The sequence below is a fragment of the Dromiciops gliroides genome, chromosome 2 (genome assembly GCF_019393635.1).
Source record: "Dromiciops gliroides isolate mDroGli1 chromosome 2, mDroGli1.pri, whole genome shotgun sequence".
In the NCBI taxonomy this organism is placed as follows: Eukaryota; Metazoa; Chordata; class Mammalia; order Microbiotheria; family Microbiotheriidae; genus Dromiciops; species Dromiciops gliroides.
In genome coordinates, this window is record NC_057862.1 from 307,468,531 (window position 1) to 307,487,430 (window position 18,900).

General features: G+C 46.1%; 1 protein-coding gene across 1 annotated transcript in view; it reads right to left on the reverse strand.

Annotated features, from left to right (window-relative positions):
* Positions 1-1,975: 1,975 nt before the first annotated feature.
* SIL1 (SIL1 nucleotide exchange factor) overlaps positions 1,976-18,900 on the reverse strand; it is a 259,687-nt gene continuing 242,762 nt past the window's right edge. Inside the window, exons 9-11 of the mRNA XM_043985393.1 lie at positions 5,226-5,322; positions 4,762-4,926; positions 1,976-2,461 (exon numbers count right to left, since the gene is read on the reverse strand). Of these exons, the coding sequence (XP_043841328.1) occupies positions 2,108-2,461; positions 4,762-4,926; positions 5,226-5,322 (616 nt within the window). The 3' untranslated portion in view covers positions 1,976-2,107. The remainder of the gene's footprint in view (positions 2,462-4,761; positions 4,927-5,225; positions 5,323-18,900) is intronic.

Here is an 18,900-nt window from a genome sequence, read left to right on the forward strand (position 1 = left end):
CCCCATGCAGCAATCCTGGTTGGGAGGGCAGATGGGTCTAGTTATATCCCTCTGTCATCCTGGGTGCTGGACAGTGTTCAACCTTATTCTGCCACCCCCGCTCTACTTGCACCCTGGTTGGTAAAGGCTAGAAAGGGCTGAGGGCATGGGCAGAGAACTAATGGAATGGGGAGATCCCCACAGAAAAAGGGCCCCAAGCTCTCTGCCAGCTGCCATGAATCCCCATTTCAGCTCTGAGCAGAGTAAGAAAAGCAACGTGGTCAGTTGGGTGTACGAAACTCACCCCAGGGCCATAATTCTGCCCTACCCACTCAGGGAGAGGTGGGAAGACTAGAAAAACCTAGCCTGAGCCAGGTAATAATCGGGAGCCTTTAGGAGGGGCCAGGCAGAGCGACCTGGAGACAAGATGAGGCCATCAGGCTCCCTGTCTGAGCATCTGGACGCCACAACTCCCCCCACTGGGCCTCAACTTTAATCCTGCACCTGAGGAGCCAGTTCCTGTCAAGACAAGATTCCTCATGTTTTCTTCTCTGACGAGGAAGGAAGGGAGGGAGCTGGGACATTGGGAAAGGTGGAAAAACAAACATATAGGAATCCAAATCAGGAAACTCCAAAGCCAGAGTTGCCATAGCAACGTGGACCCAGGCTCACAGCTGCTGCACAGGCTCCTCTGCACCCTGCTAGGCAGGGAGGGGGAGGTGACTGGGACTGCCGGGCAGTCCACACGAGGGCCCTGGGTCTTTGCCTCTCCCTGACCTCAGCTACGGCTTCTTTTCCCTGGTCATCTAAGATCACGGGCTCCTCGTTTGGGGGAGGGAAAGAAGATCTGCTGGGTGGCAGCACACTGAGATGGCGTCTGCTGAAGTCGCTCAGAAAGCCCGCCATCCAGCTCCCTCCTCGGCTAGCGTCCTCGAGCCATCACAACCGAGTCGTGTCACGGGTCTTCTTTGAAAACGAAGGACCAACCATAACCAAGCAGAAAGACTGTCTGTAAGAAGCCCAAAGTTAAAGCAAAGTGCACACTTCATGCTTGATGCCATATTTCACCTCTCTGAGGTTTCCACATCTATAAGATGGGGGTAAGGATCCCTCTGCTCAATTCCTTAGGGCCTCCCTACCAAGGAGGGCAACAAAAGCTGTGCGGTACTGCGCCCAATGATACTCAATTTAAGCTTGACAAAAACAGCTCATCCGCATTCACCAGCCCTCAGAGACAGCACAAAAGTCACCCAAATCTTGCCCATTTGTCCACATCCAAGTCACTTCGTGTCTGACTCTGAACTCTGAAGGTTCTCTAATGCCTGAACTTCAGTCTTCTCATCTGTGAAACGGTGAGAATAAAACGGGCAAGACCCCCCTCTTACAGGGTCTCTGGGAAGAAAGCTCTCTGCAAACCTCACAAGGGCCAGAACTGAAAACCAAGGCTTGGAAAAGGGTTTGGTGATCCTTGCGGGGGAGGGGCTGGGTCAGGGGGTGGGGCTCCAGTCTCTGATGCTAGGAGGAGTTTCTCTTATGCCAACTAGCCCATGAGGGGGTGACACTTAGGCCTGAGCCAGGCACAAGGACAATACCACGTCCAAACCAACAGGGCAGAAAGTCCCGAAGGCCAGACGAGAGGTACTGTCCTCGATGCGGACCTCACTGACTCTGAATACCTGCTTGTTTAACCCAGGGGTCGTTCACCTTTTAGGCGTCCGGAAACCTCGCACAGGCTGGTGAAGTGTATGTATCCCTCCTCAAAATGTTTCGACATGCACAAAATGATTACAAAGGAAAAGCATTCTCTGGAATCACAGGCATCTATCTAAATGTTGTTCCCTTTTGGTCTCACAGAGCCCATGGGGGGGGGGGGGTCCCCACTCCAGAAGCCCTGGCTGTAAACAAGGCCTCATTGAACGTTTGTTCTACACATGTACCTATACCATGTGACGATGCCCAGATCAGAACTGCCAAGAAGACGACAAAGACAACCAGCAAACGCTCCACACCTCCCTTTAATGGCCAACACAGGGGGCAGCAGGACACGTCAGCATCGGTGCTGGGAGTCTTCCCTCATCCACAGGTGTTTCTTGAACTGCAACCCCTCCCTGTCTGTCCACCACCGGCCTCACCGGAGTTCCTGGATGAAGCCGTTGATGGTCCCCAGCATCTCCTGGAAGTAGCCGTTCTCTTCCCCATCCTGCTGTTCCAGAGCAGCCAGCTCCTGGTACTCGTCCCGTAAGCCTTGCAGGGTACTGCTCAGGAAGATATCCTGGCGGTAACGGTCCCGACACGGAGTGAGGAGGGCGCTCAGAGTCCGTAGCACTTTCTCTCGCATGTCATGCTCTGGCAGCCCCAGCAGACCAGAAACGATGCCACACCAGCCCTGCTCCTGAAGGCCCGGCAGGAGCTCCACCTGGCGGTACTGCTGCACCTTTTCCTCGGGGGGGTCCTGGCCACGGCCAGCAGCCTCTACCAGCATCTGCACCAGGGGAGACACCGAAAGGGACACAGAGTCAGTCCTCAGTCATGAGGTAGGTATCCTGGCAGGCCGAGGCATCAACATCAAGTTGAAATATGGGGAAACAAAGCTAAGGGGGCAGAAAACGGAAAACAGTAAAAAAGTCCACTTGTAAACGAGAGAGAATGGATTGTTAATTTGAAAACCATCAATTTAAAAATAATCTGCTGGTCTTCACAACAGATGTGTCACTGTTTCTCATCCTCCCTGAGTGATCTGTCCAAGAATGCAGACTAGTGGGCACTGATGGAATCACAGGGGCACATGCCCATGGGCGGGCCACCAGCTGGGCCACCCAAGAGCATAAGTAAAATGCCTTCTGAACCCTTCCCTTGCCCTGCCACCTCCCATCCTCCCTGCCCTCTGCCCCCCACCTCTCACTCCTGGGGGGGGGTATAGTAGTAGGGGGTGACTGGCCTTGCTCTTCATGGCCAGAGGCTCCTGACAGCTCAACGGAAGAGCCAGAAAAGGAGGAAAAGGAGGGGAGGGGTGTGGTGGGGGGAGGCGCCTTTAAGAACCAATCCCTGGGCTTGGATGGCCACTTCCTGTGATAATGACTAAGTACATACTTTATTAATTAGATTTGAACACCACGCGTCTGTTTGCTATTATGGAAGATTAGAGCGTCTGCGGTCTCCCTTGAGAACAATTCCACTAGGAAGGGAGGAAGGGGCTGGGGAAAACAGGGAAGAGGGCAGGGAAGGGGAAGGCCCAGAGGCACCATCCTCACTGACTGGGGAAAAGGAGGAGGGAGGAGGCCTTCAGGTTTGAGCAGCACTTTTCGCTCCTGCTCAGGAATCAGAGGGCCCAGAACAAGGGTGTGTTCAGAAACAAGCCCCTAAGAGAACCAAGGCCATTCTCGGACAGCTGGAGTTCGGATCCACGGCCCGCTTGGCTCTATGGTTTATTAATGTATCTCTCAGGCTTTAAAATGACAAATGAAGAATCGCCGTGACCATCCCTTCTAACTGTAACTTATGCAGATGCATCAGCAGGCTCACCAAGTGAGGCATCGGGAGCTCACAGAGCTGCTAAGAACCCCACCCTGTGGGGCCTGTGGAGCTCCAGCACCCAGAGACTGCGCAGCCCCTGGAGCCGAACAGCACCTGAGTCCAAGTCAGCCCTCTCTGGGAGGGACATCCCTGACGCTCCCCAAACACGTTCCGGTGTCCTTCAGTCTTTCACAAACCCACCCGAAATATCCTCCTCAGGCCTTAATGGAGCGGGGAGGGAGCACTGATAAGTTCCCTCAGGGTGGGGGGAGACACCCAGGAAGGAGAGGGAGGGGTAGGGTGTGGGGGTGAGGGAGGGGTGGCCGAGCATCCGAGGACACAGGAAGGAGGAATCCTGGTGGGGCGAAGAAGAGCCCATCTTACGCTGTGGCTCACAGGTCTACGCAATCACGACCAAGAACAGCCCTAGTACAACAAGCACGGTGTGGTGGCTGTGGCGCCCCTTCCTCTTCAGGCACTGATTCCCTTAGCTCAGATGCAGCCTGTACTTCCCAGGACTAGAAAAACAGATCGATCCCCCAAAAGCCCAGAAGCTGACTCTCCGTAATTTTCCAGCAACTCATCTAATGAGGTTACAAGAAACTCCTTGCCTTGGAATACACTGGCATTCTCTGGCAACTACAGCCCTTTGGCTGGATGTCGAGTCCTTGCGTATCACAGAGAGGCTCCTGACACGGGGGAGGGGCCTGGTCTCCTCAAGAAACCTCAGAACGGACCCTATAAAATCAACCAGTCACTTCTCCAGGTATCCTCGGCTTAACGAGCACCACCACTCGTAACAGGGCAAGAAGCAAGATAGGAGAACTCTCCTCATCTGGGAGGGACCTTTGAGATCACCTAATCCCAGATGGTCACTGCACAATAAGGAGGCAAAGCAGGTGGCAAAGGAGACAGTGCCAGAGTACAGGTGCCAGGCCTGGAGTCACTTCCAGTGTGGCCTTAGATACTTAACTGTGTGACCCAGGGCAAGTAGCAGAACCTCGGCCCCAGTTCTTCATCTGTAAATATGGTGCTGACAGCACCTTACACTCAGGGGCACTGGGAGAATCAAACAAGATAATCCACAGAAAGCGCTTTGCAAACCCTAACGTGCCACAAAAATGCCATGGCCCAGGGGAGGAAGCTCCCACAGTAAGTAAACAGGCCAAAGATGGAGGCCACGTCCTGTGACTCCCGCATCTCGTGTTGCCCCCGTACAAAGTAGGAGATCTCGGCGGGGGAGGGAGAGGAACCGGGGATGATACTCGCCTTTTCAGTGACCAGGTCATACAGCAGGGTGACCACTCGCACAGACAGCATCTCCATGCCTTTCTCATGGACCAAGCCCCGAAGGACCTGCAAGCCTCCCAGCTTCAGGAACTGCTGCTGGGCATAGGGAAAGTGCCGGAGGAGCGAAGACAGAGCAAACAGCACCTGTAAGAGGGAGGGGCGATGCTGGGGCTCCAGGACCAGCTCCGGACTTGTGGAGGCAGGCAGGGCGGTCAGGGGCATACGCCCCAACTCCAAGATCCTGCCAGGAAGAACCGCGCCCGCTCCCCCAACAGACCCAGACCATCACGCTCTGAGCACACGTGGAAATCAGAGCAGGCCCACACCTCCCCAGCCCAGCCCCCCCAGCCCCCGCCCCACTCCCTAAGCACCTGCTGCTTATGCCCGATGCCAGCCCTTCCCTCCTCACTGTGGCTTGCACTGAGGAAATATGGATGAGGTACCTTTTTCTTCACAGCCAAAGGATGATCCGTTGCCAAGATGACCAGCAGCTTCTGGAGGGCACCACCTTCGATGGCCTTAACCTGGACTTTGGGGTTACTGTAAGCGGAGAAGGGAGGAAAGGGTGACTTCTCTGTCTCCTCACCTGTTCCCAGAGCATCCCTCCCATCCAACTGAGGCCATCAAGGGAACTTAGAGGATCTACTCAATTCATCAACAAGAATTAAGCACCTGGTGTGTGCCAGGCACTGTTAGACCCCAGGGACACATCAAAGCTTCAAACAATCACTACTCCCAAGGAGCACACATTTTAATAGGAGAGGCAAGTACCCATATGTGAGGTGAAATGACATACATACAACACAGCATAAATATGAAGTGATTAAATACAAATATGTGCAGAGCAATTCAATACAAGGCAGTTTGGGAAGGGAGGCCCTGGCCCTTTAGGGGCCTGGGAAAGACTTCATGCAGAAGATGGAGCCCAGGCAGCATCTTTTTTGTTTGTTTGTTTGTTTTTTTGCAGGGCAATGAGGGTTAAAGTGACTTGTCCAGGGTCACACAGCTAATGAGTGTCAAGTGTCTGAAGCTGGATTTGAACTCAGGTCCTCCTGAATCCAGGGCCAGTGCTTTATCCACTGTGCCACCTAGCTGCCCCTAGGCAGTGTCGTAAAGTAAGGGAGACTCTATGGAGTAAGGAAGGGATGGGAGACACATGTTCAAAGGCATGGAGATCAGAGATGGACCATCATGAGGGAATGAGGGACAGAGAGCCCAGATGTTACGTACTATAACTCCAGGGACAAGGCCTGGATATGGTGCTGCCACTAGGGGAGGCAGAGGAGAGCAGGGGCCAAGCCACCAGGGCTTCCCTCTACTCCAATGAATCAAAAAGACCCTGTGCTTAATCAAAGCAAGAGCTAATTAGGGCCCTCTTAGCCACCTTGTGCCTGAAAAAGCTCACCCAACACAAGGCAAGTCTGGGGAAGGAGAGCAGCCAGGCTGAGGGATTTACAGGCATTCAGCACTACTTTCCAAGGAAGGGGCCAACCAGACCTTTGGAAGTGCCACCAAAGAGCCTCATCATTTATTGTCCTTTGGAATAGAGAGGCAGAGAGAAGGCACTTTAAGAGACAGCATACAAGGCTCTCTGTCCTGGCCTATCAATCTGCTATGAATGAGATGCAGGGCAGAGGATGGGAGAGGTTCTTAAAGAAGGGGAAATTGGGGTGGTATACCCTGAAAATGGCATCGGAGAACAGAAAGGGAGCTACTAGGGAATTTCCGTTTGTTGGGGATGGGGAAGGGAAGGAACCTAGCCCCTTGACTGCAATCTGGGGGTGGGGGGTCTCACTGTCATAAACACATCCCTTTGGATCTTTCCTGTAAAACCAGCAATGTTTTCTATACCTCTCTCACGGGATTCTTTTTGAGAATAAAAGGAAATAATGAGGGGAAACACTTGGAAAATTATAAAATGCCTTACAAATATCTGTGGATCAGCTCGAGAATTATGGGAGAAGGAACAGCACCAGGCCTGTCTTTCCTCTGGTCTGTGGAAGTCTCCCACCTTTGTGCCTCTTCCCAGGCTGAGTCCAGGGCCTGGAACACCCTCCCTGCCACTTCCCCCAATCCTGTTTATCTTGTAAGACCCAGTTTAAGAAGCAGGTCCTCCTCAAAGCTGCCCCTCTCCATCAAGAAGGATTTCTCCCTTTGGGCTCCCAGTGCACTTTGCTTTTACTTCTCCTATAGCACACATCACACAATCTTGTCACCTAATTATTTATGTGTGGACAGGATTGGGAAATGTCAGAACTTAGGAAACAGAACAATAACAACACCTTGTACTGTGCTTAAAGGTTTACCAAGATGTAGCCCTCAAACCACATGAGTCAAGTTGGGTGCAAATAGAATATATTCCTTTGCTGGAAAGCTCTGAGATGGACAATGACTCGCTTGAGGTCACACAAGTGACAGTTGGTCCTGGGTCCACAGAGATCCACCTATGCCAACGGAGGCCCAGTGACATCCAGTCAGGCACTACCAGAGTCCTCCTATCTAGTGGCTCTCCTTTACTTTCCCAGGCACAGTGGTCAGCTCGCTGCTCCCTGTATACAACATTCCTTATCTCACGCAGGAATAGGCGGGCCATGGGTGGCCACAGGTGGCCACAGATGCCCCACCCATAACTAGTTTCTATAGGGCGGCATTCATGCCATTGTCTCCTCTCTCTAGGGCACATTTCCTTCTACTGAACAATGTGGCTCATAGATAAGCTAGAGCTGCTTCTGCACAGGCCTGGAATGAACACTCTCCTTCCTCATCACAAATTCTATTCAGGTCCCGGCTCAAACGCCGCCTCTTAAACAAAGCCTTTCTTGATCTCTGCAGTTGTGATAATTGCCTTTGCTGTCTGTCTGTGCACACACACACACACACACACACACACACACACACACACATCTGCACGTGACACACACAGCCAGTATCGACATTTACTTATCTGAGTTCTTGTTTCTTCTGAAGAGAATGTAAGCTCCTCCAGGGCAGGGCTACCTTCATTTCTGTTTTGTCACTCAGCCAGACCCATAACGAGCACCACCAACCATCTGCTGCTCACACCTACCCTGACACTGCCAGGCCAGTCTGATCCTAACCCAAGACACCCAAAAGGCCTATCTGTCCTTTTAGGTCCAGAAGTGGAAAAGATGCCATCTTTCAACCAAACTGCCCTCCACAGAAAGAGGAAAAAGGAGGGGCAGCAGTTACACCCCAAATGGCACATGAAACTGTTTGCACTGACCTCCTTCTGACGAGATGACTGTAAGGATCTCCCGCCACAACAGCACAGCCCCTTATCCCAAAGACCTTAGCGAGGAGACCCTCTGACCCAGCTAGGCCACGTCGGGGGACAGGGAGGCCATCTTCCCACTTAGAACTCCCTTCCAAATCAGTCAGACAGAACCGGCACAGAAGAAATTCAGAGGGGACAAATGCAGTTAAGGAGTCAGAGAAAGATTTAGGAGGATAGATCAAAGCAGCTGATTAGATCTGGCTAAAACAAAGGGTGGGATGGGGAAAAGGGGAGAGAAGAAAAATAGCACTTGGCTCTATAGTCATTAAAAGATTGTGTCGGAGTCGGCTAGGTGGCGCAGTGGATAGAGCACCGGCCCTAGATTCAGGAGGACCTGAGCTCAAATCCAGCCTCAGACACTTGACACTTACTAGCTGTGTCACCCTGGGCAAGTCACTTGACCGTCATTGCCCCTCAAAAAAAAAAAAAAAAAAGACCGTGTTAAGAGAGATTTCCCTCAGGTAATCTGAAGGGGGAAAAATGGGAGTATGGGGTTTCTACATATATTATCGAAATATATCAAGGGCTTTTTTAGTGAATTCTCCTGCTTGGGCTAAAAGACCCAGAAAAATGAGTGTCTGTTGTTGGTGGGCTGGGGGACACAGATGATAATGATGTTCTGGGTGCCCAACAATGAGAAAGGGATTCTGAGAGCATGAGCTGGCACACCCAGGCTCCAAGGCACAAGTGTGTTGAGCACCTTTCACACTAGCCTTTTTTTGAGGCTGAGGAAGAACTGTCCTGACTTCACTGGATCTTCACTGGCATTTCCCAGCCCTCTGATTCCTGAGAATCTATGGCACGTGCTCAGTCCCCTAAACAAGCAAAACCAATGCAATTCAACACAGTCTATTTAGTTCTTGCCTCACAATTGCAGAAATGTTTATGAATGAGGCGTATCTTCAATAGCAAACGGAAAAGCAACGACCGTGGGAAGGTCTAAGGCTGAAAATGACAACACTGAAATACTTAGTTTAAAGGACTTGGAAGTCATATAGACGACAGAATTTTCCTGCTACAGAATATACATAATAAGTCCCCAAAATATCCTTTGTTTGCTTGGGTTTTGACAGTTTAAATGTGGTGAACAATATGGTGAGCCATCCAAATACTTGTATCGTTGGTATTTCTTCATGAACAATCACTTCTGAAAGGCAGGCACTAGCATTAAAAAAGCCCAGTTTCCCATGGGGAAAGAGTGAAGCACTGGTGGGCTGGCCAATCCTAGTATACAGAGATGCTCATGTTAAAACCATAATTTTTCCCTGCTGCCATGTACTGCTTCTGGACACCATAGCTACTAGTCAAGGGTTTGACATGGCCATGCAGATTCATCATCTCTGCTCAATTATTGGAATCTCTACTTGTACGTGTTCCAAAGAAGAGAGAAAAACTGTCCTTCCCTTCCATATTGAAACACTGCTTTGTGCCCCTTGATCCACTACATGGGATGAGCTGGTGGAACAAGAGGAACTATTGAATCATTGAGATTTCAAAGAACCACCACCCACCAAGGCTGCAGGAGGAACCCAGTACCAAGAGGAAGGGAGACAGACATCCTTTTTCCAGGTCTGAGGCTGAGCAATCAGCTAGTCAACACGTACCAATCTATTACATAGGCCAACATAGTCAGTAAAGAGGGTTTTGGAAAAGTCCCTGTTTTGAAGACTTGCAATAGCTTTGGTTGCTAAAGGAACACTTGTCCTTTTTGGAAAATGAGTACAAAACAAGCAAAGGACTTTGATGACTTGACTTGAAGGAAGAAATATTCGGCATGCTAGCTCATTTTGCAGTAACCTTTCTCATGATGCAATTTTCTTTGCAAAAGTGGTTAGCCTGGGGAAAGTATTTATGAAGGAGTTTCAGTCTGATGGAAATAATGAGAATATAAAGGGAAAATGGAGATTATGTTTTGTCGTTTCTACTGACCATGACTTCCTTCAATCTCTTACTGTACTTATTTGAGGAATGCTCAAAATATTTCCTTATCAGTACAGCTATCAAGTCTAAAGGCAGTGGAAGAATAAAATTTACAACAGTCGTGCACATTTAGTAAAAGTTAAGGGGGCAGCTAGGTGGTGTAGTGGATAAAGCACAGGAGCTGAGTTCAAATCCAGCCTCAGACACTTGACACTTGTTAACTGTGTGACCCTGGGCAAGTCACTTAACCCTCATTGCCCCACCTAAAAAAGTGCCAAATCATACACCACCTAGCTGCCAGCTTGTCTTTCTTCCTGATAACGAACCCCTCAAAATAATATTTTTCCTTGACTCCTAGTATGCAACCCAACCAGCTCCAGGGGAGGCCGCCCCAAATCAGTACAAGAACCACCCCCTCCAAAGGGCCTCTTGGAGCAGTTCCTTTCATGCCAAATGAACCTGTGTCTCTGTGCTCCCCAACATAGCAGAAGACTAGAGGCTCTTTCCCAGCAATAACAGTGGAGTCCTTTGGCCCAACCATCCCTGCTCCTTAGCTATGTTTTACGCAGTGACAGATACGCTATATTGGTGTATGTACCTGAGTTGTAAGTCTGGCTCTCCTTCTCCTCCTTCCCTTTCCCCCTGTTCCCCATTGCTTGCATTGAACTGATTCCTATTGTACGCTATTTTTGGCACCTGGACTCATTAAGGGGTTGTTTTCCCCAATGTCTCTGGCTGGTCCCCAGCCTTTCTTAACTGGGTACTTAGAGAAGCACTTAAATCTACAGAGGATCCCACTTGCACTGGGGGAGTAGGGGGATATGTAGAAAGCAAGAGTGAGTGACTAGGGGAACCCTGTGTCCTCCCAGGAGAACTCCCTCATGCCAGAGGACTATCTCAAAACGGTTCTTTCTATAATCATTCTGAATATATTGGCATACATATTTGTTGTGTTCATCATTATTAGAAGGCAAGCTTCTAGAGAGAACGGTTGTTTCCTACTTTTTTTTTGGATCCCCAGTACTTAGCACAGAGCCTGTCACATAGTAGAGGTGCTTAATAAATGCTTATTGTTTGGCTATTCTCCAAGGATTTTGAGTCTGGTAAAGAAGACAAATGAAGAGGAAGCAGAGGAAGTATGCTCTGCTGTACTAGGAAACTGAATCAGATCAAATAGCGGGTGCTGAAGCCTGCCTCCTACCTTCTCAGAGGGGGACTAGAGCACAGGTGGGAATAAGGCACACAACTGCAGATGTGGTCAATGGACTGATTCATTTTCATTCAAATGGACATACTTTCTTACAAGGGAGAGGGTTCTATAAAAATGAGGAGGGGAGGGGAGATGTCATCAGGAAGTGAGAGGTTTCAAGAGATATTAATAAAGCATTTCCTTGGAAAAATAGATTGAGAGTTAGGGGCAGCTCAGAGATTCTTATATTAATGACCTAGAGAAGTGTATATAACTGCAAAGGTACTTCTTAGAGAAAAGGGCCTTAATGAGGTCAAAATGCATCAGGATGGGGTGAGAGAGAAATTGTTAAATCATACAATGTTTTTCTCCCAATGGGAGAGAAGTAAAAACTTCTCATTTTCAAATAAAATATTGAAACTGATATTCTGTAGAACCTATCATGTTTCTGAGATGTCATATAAATGGCCCACTGCTGAAATTATTCTGACACCAAATAATAAAAAAGTTACAATAATAAACTAGTTAATGGCAAAATATAAATGGTTTGTTTAAGATTCAGTGACTGTTGCTTTTATCAAATAAAAAATCTGTACAGCTTGAACAGAGGGCAACAAAAGATTTGACAATTTAGTGCCAGTTAAAACCTGTCTGCCTGAATTTTAGATTGCAACTTAAAAGGAAAAACAATAAAATGGTTGAAGTGCAAAGTGACATGTACACAGCAGTTTTTGGCTGCCTGTGAATGGGGCCTAGTTACTGCATAATAAAACGTGGCTAAGGAGCAGGGATGGCTGGGCCAAAGGACTCCCCTGTTATTGCTGGGGAAGAGCCTCTAGTCTTCTGCAAACAGGTCCTGGGGCATCACAGTTGCCTGAGTGGGATCTTGTCTCTGGAGCCAGAGGGTTTAGTTGGGCAGGAGGGTAAGGGGGGGGGGGTCCCGAACTCTCCTAGACAGTAAACTGTAGGACCACTGAGTCTATTTTCCACGTCTATAAAATGATGGGTTTGGAAGAGATGATTGCTGGTTTCCTTCAAGGCCTAAATCTAAGGTCCAGTGATATCTGGGAAAGGAAAAGATTTCATTTTCATAAGCCAAGAGAGAAAAAAGAAAGGATCTAGGCCATTCCTAATTAACCATTTATTTTTCCCTAAGTCTCAGTTTCCCCATCTATAAAATGAGGAAGATTGACTAAATTAGCTCTATGGTCCCTTCTTATATTAGAGCCTTTGAAGAAATGAAGTATATGCATCTGTACTGTCAAATGCTTCTTTGTGCATACTTTTGTGGTTTTTGCACATATCCTGTCTTCTCAAATTCGTCTTTAAATTCCTACTATTTCTTCTGTAGTCTGAAAGCCCCTGCACATAGTGGTTCTAAATTCCTGGTGCTGAAGGAGTAGCTGAGACAGTGAGCAAAAAGAAGATCCTCAGGCACCAGCAAACCTGGGTGCTGGCCTGGCTCCACACAGCCACATAACCTCGCTGTCCTCTCCTGTCACACAAAGACAATGACCCCAGTCCTGCCTGGCACACACGCCAGCAGTGACATCATGGATGGGATGTAGAAATGTTCCCAAAAAGTACAAAACGTTGCCGCACCTAAGAGATCAAGATGATCGTCTTTTTTTTTTTTTTAATTGGCTGGGAAACATTTCTGTACCTCAGAGAAGGGCATGGGATCTGCTCACCCCTTTCTTCACTTCCTGATGAACTCTGAATAGGCTGATTGAAGATTTTTCAGAATACCTATAAGGGTACAGATCTGGCCAAAATTTCTTCTATCCTGCCCAGGAAAAGTCTATTGGCAGCGGTCTGAGTCAAAACCCAGCCTCTTAGACCAAGGCCCTTAGAATCACTGTCAAGAAGATAAAAGACCTCCCAATAAATCTGAGCCCTACATGGGCATGCTGATCAAAATACAATAAAGAAAAAAAGCAAGAAATCTGACAAAAGGAAAATGAGGATTCAGTGGGGGGACAAAATACAACAATCTTCTACAGAAGATGAGAAGCATAAAAGGGGTGTTAGATGTTCAAAAGCACCAAATGTCAGAGAGACATAAAAATAAGTGAAGAAAGACGAAGTGTGGACATCAATGCCACAATGCCCTCAGTCTAATGATGGCAATAGCAAGGAACAGTAATGTCCTAAGGACTAAAACCCACTAACCCATGACATAGAAGGCTAAAGAGAATTAAACTGGGAAAGCCAGGGAGCCAGTCTATAAGTATTTATTAAGAAAGAAAAAGTAGAAGAGGGAGGAAGAAACAGAGAGAGACAGACAGGAGAATGAAGGAGGGAGGGAGGGAGGGAGAGAGACAGAAATGAATGAATGAATACTTGGTATTTCTTTTTTCATTAGTGACCTGCAAACATTTCTTCATGTGGCGTGGATAACACAGACTTCTTCCCTTTACAACTACTTGCTCGTACCCTTTTGACCACAATTCTACAGGAAATTGTTTTACTCTTAGATAGTAGACTTTTGTCAATGGAGATTTGTTGTCATTTTAAATGCATTGCTTTTGTTTGTGTAAAGACTTCTTAAGTTTAAATATTCAAAATTGGTCACTGGATCTCCTGTGATCCTCTCTGTGATTCTATAAAGATGCCATTTTCTTATCCTCCCATAGTGGTGAAGGGTGTCTCCGTTCATTCTCTTCTAATTTGTTTACGCTTTACCTTTTCCATCTAGGCTATACGTGCATTTAGAATTTATCATGCTGTATGGTGAGATAGATGCTCTAGGCCTTATTTCTCAAAGTCAGATCTGCAATGTTCTGAGCACTTTTTGTAGAAGTGCTTGGTGAGTCCTTACACCAGGAGTCTATCCTGGGTATATAGAACATTTGCTTCTGGACCTTATGTAACGAATCTATTTTACTGGTCAACTTTTCAATTTCAACCAGTACCAAATAGCTTTGATGATTGCTGCTTTGTAGCAGAGTTTGAGACATGGCACTTACTTCAGTCAGTCCTTTTCCTTCCCCTTCTTTCATTCCATTATTTCCTTTAAGATTCAGGACCTTTTGTACCTCTAGAGAATTTTGTTACATCATCTCATCCTATAAGTTCATACTTTCGTGGTTTGATTGGTATGGCACTGAATCTGCAAATTAAGAACTACTGTCATTGTGTGTGTGTGTGTGTGTGGGGCAATGGGGGTTAAGTGACTTGCCCAGGGTCACACAGCTAGTAAGTGTCAAGTGTGTGAGGCCGGATTTGAACTCAGGTACTCCTGAATCCAAGGCCGGTGCTTTATCCACTGCGCCACCTAGCTGCCCCCTACTACTGTCATTTTTAATCATAAGAACACAACCTTTCCATGAGCAATTAATTTCTCTCCTATTATTTAAGTCTGTCTTTATTTCTGTAAAGAATGTTTTGTGGCTGTATTTATATTATTCCTGTGAGGGTCTTGGTAAGTAATTTTGAATGGAATTTCTTTTTTTTATCTCTCTGTTGGGAGGCTGATTAATGGCCATGGACTTCCAACCCCTTCTCCTTCTAGGCCTCCAAAGACCAGAGGTAAGATTATGGATAATAAAAAAGTAAACTGAAAGCACTTTTAGGGCAGGGCCTATTTTTCAGATTGTTTTATATCCCTTACAATACGCCCCATTGTAGGCACAGTAGGCATTTCATATGTGCCTGCTGAATGGAATAGAAGAATCTTTTTTTTTTTTACCTCCACATTAGTATATTCTAAGGTGACATTAAAGTCCACGTGGATTTAATATAGAGACAAGGTGCTCAAAACTCCCCACTCTCTAGGGGGCTTCTCTAGTGATTTCCTTCTCAGCTTGATCTATACCCTGATCTCCTAGACAAGGTTTGTCTGTTCACAACAAAGGACAATGGCTCCCTATTGCTCCTAGAACCAGATACCAGACCCTCCCGTTTAAAACCCAGCTCCAATATTAGCAAGTGGCTAAAATAACCATTACTGCCTCTTTCTACACTCTCTAGTCCAGTCCACCAGTTGCTGTGATTTCTCACACACCTCTATATATACACATAAGGCATATCTTGACACCCCAGTCACAGGGACCTTCCCCACTCAATTACCTTGCAAACTTCTGTGTCTGTTTGTATGCATGAAGGTTACTTCTTGTCTCCTCCCATGGAACATAAACTTCTTGACAGCAGCGTGGGGAGGGGTTCATTTTTTGGCTCTGTATCACCAGCACTTGGCACTAAGTAGTAGCTACATAAATGCTTGCTGATAGATGGACTGACAGACAATATGATAACCTAGTGTCGTGACCTGTCACCCTCCTAGTGTGAGAGGTCAAAGTATCTGACAAAGAAACTGGGTGCCATGTAGTTAATGGACGATATGCTTGGGTTGGACCCCATACATCATCTCAGCGTGGCTTGCAATCTTCTCTAAATATCTCTCATACAATCCAGCAGCAACACCGTGACTGGCCTTGGCCAAAATGGTACAATTATGGTCATGCTGTCTTCCCCATCTAGCCACAGCAATGGTTTTCATGCTGTTTGGGGTTTTTCAGAACCAGTTTTTCTTTAGAAAGATTGACATAACCCCCTGATTTATAATGTGTTAATGACCCACATGCTATCCATGGCAAAGGTAATTATATTTTCAAATTAACCCATACAGATAGGGCAACGTTTACCCTAAAGCAATACATCTCAAGGGGTAGAATTTCAGATACATGTGACAGATGTTGAGGGATATATTTTTGGACATTTGGAGAATAAGAGTGTAGTTCCAAGTGCTCCTAAAATCACACCATATAAATATCTACATCCTCTCCCTAACTGTAAAGCCAAACCTTAATTAAACCAAATTGGCCAAGTTTGGAGAATGGTTCTGGGATGACCTATGTATGTGTTTTTTAAAAAACCATAAACAAGTATTATAGCAAGTACAGAGGGACACCAAAGCTCATGCAGAAGGTGGTGGGGTGTATATAAGCGGCTCTCCTCTTTGCCTCCCAGGAAAAGGTGTCCCTTATTCACACCAGCTTTTCCTCGCTTCAAACCAGGAGAGAGTTCCAATCCTGAAGGGGAGCGAGCCCAGGCTAGATCATTCCTTCGCGCCTCACCAACCAGACTGCCTGAGCGTATGAAGTTCATTTCATGTCTAAGATAACCCCTGAAGAAGCCATAAAACATGGCATATAAAATTGGTACCAAGGGCAGGGCAGTTGGGGAGACCTTGTGGGGAAAGCGATTGAAGGTAAAGATGGAATAACCTTGGGGGAATAGTCACGGTGGCTACAGTCAGAAATGGGTATGGCTTTGGCAGTGACAGGAGAGAGTTCTCTTGGTGGCACAGAGCCATAGGAAAGGAGAGCATTGCAGAAGAGGGCAAGGTCAAGTTGACAAATATCAAACAATGAGAAAGAATGACACAAACCGCAGTGCCATAATGTAGCATAACAGATGGATAATTAGATTTATTCTAAGAGCTGTAAAAGTAAGTAATTAAATAAAAATATGGAACAATGAATCTGCCACTGAAAGACACCTAACAGCCGTAGAGGGCCCTGCAGCTGGCAAAAGGCACCCTCCAAGAGGAAGGGAGGCAAGGAAGCCTAAACAGTCATGGTGCTGGTCACAGTGAAATTTAGCTCCAGCCTAAGCCCCAAGGATGACTCGTTTAAGAGGGAAACAATCACTCCCCTGTCAGTGAAGAGTCTTTTGTAGAAAGAGAAATATCTATTGTTATCTAGACCTGGTAAATAACCACTATTTGGCAAGACACCTACAAAGTCAGGTTAATGTGTTGTAATTATCTGGTTAAGACTCAAAGAACAAGATAAAAGAAGAATTGTGCAAAAAGTGACAGCACCAGCGCTAACTGGGGGGAGCCAAAAATCGGCAGTTTCAGTCCCATCTCTACTCTCTCCCAGGGTTCAGTGCAAATGGGGACAGTGATTTATAGGATGCTAACTTTTGCCTGAATCAACAAAAAAAGTCCAAGGATATTGGGGGGCAGGGGGAGACACTGGTGACACTCGATACTCACACTATGAGAGGGGGAGAAGGAGGGTGGTCATGCAGAAGTCAATAGTACTATGACCCTAGATAATTTAAAAGCACCTACCTGGATTCTCTTTTGAAAATTAATGGCAAAACCCAAGGATACCAAGTATTTGACAAAAACTTCTGGGTTCATTGAATTCTGCAGCCTAGCAGAATTTATAGTTAGACCAATATTTGCTATCACATACCACAATAACTTGAAAATGCATATATGACCTAAATATAAAAAAATTATAATACCATAAACAAATGAGAAGAAAGGATAGATACCTTTTATACCTATGGCTAGGGGGAGAATTCTTAAGTAAACAAGCAATAGAAGTGATCATAGAATATAAAAGGCATAATTTTGTTACATAAAATTGAAAAGCTTTTGCACAAACAAAATGAATGCAGTTAAAACTAGATGGGAATTAACTGAAAAAAAAATTGTAGCAAACTTCTCTTAATAGAAATAGAAAAAAGTGCCGTTACCCAATAAGTGGTCAAAGAACAGAAAGTTTTTACATTTTTTTTTTAAGTAAGCTATCGGGGCAGCTAGGTGGCACAGTGGATAGAGCACCAGCCCTGGATTCAGAAAGACCTAAATTCAAATCCGACCTCAGACACTTGACACTAGCTGTCTGACCCTGGGCAAGTCACTTAACCTTCATTGCCTTGCCCTCCCCCCAAAACTAAGCTATCAACATAGGGTGTTTTTTTTAAGGATTCATATCACTAACAAGAAAAATGTAAATTATTACAATTCTGGGGGTTTATCTTACACCCAGAAGATTGGGAAGAATGACAAAAGAATAATGTGATTATTGAAGAGAATATGGGAGGGCAGGAACACAAAAGCAAAACTAGTAGAGTGGTGAACTCATCTGGTCATTGTGGAAAGCAATTTGGAATAATATTCAAAGCCACTAAATTGTATACACACCCTTTGCCACAGAGATAACACTGCTTGACGCATATTGCCCTCTCCCCAAAAAGAGGTCAAAAAGAAAAAGAAATCAAATGTACAAAAGTATTTACAGCAGTACTTTTTGTTGCAGCAGTTACCTGAGAAGGGAATATTATTGTACCATAAGAAATGGAGCATTAACTGAAGATAAGCTTCAGAAGAGTTACGTGAACTGATGCTAAGTTAATGAGCAAAACAGGGAGAAGACTTGATTTAACAAGGTAAAGGAAAACATCTTTATGATACTTTAGAACTTAGATTATTGCAGTGATCAATCATAACTTCAGATGAATGATGATGAAGCTGGACTAAAGGTGAAGGAGACATACATTTTTCAGATAGAGCTATGGTGTTGATTTGTTTTTCTTGGTTATACTAATTTTTTACAAGGGAAAGCTTCTCTTGATGGTGTCAGGGACAGGGGGGCTGGGTTAAGATGGAGAGAAAGGAAGCAAGGGATAGAGAGAGAAAAATAAGTATTTATTAAATGCCTTCCCCTTTCAGTTGAGCAAACTGAGGCAGAAAGAGCAAGTCACTTCCCAGGGTCACACAGCTAGTAGAGTATGAGGACAGCTTTGTACAACATCAATAAAACATGAGAATACACTTAAGGAAAAAAGAGAGATCTGTAGGCAATACAAAGAGGGCAATTTTGATACTACTCTGTTAAATTTACTATTTATACACTTAAACTATAGAATATAAGTCTATGGTTTCATATGCAATCTTTGTTCTTTGTATTTT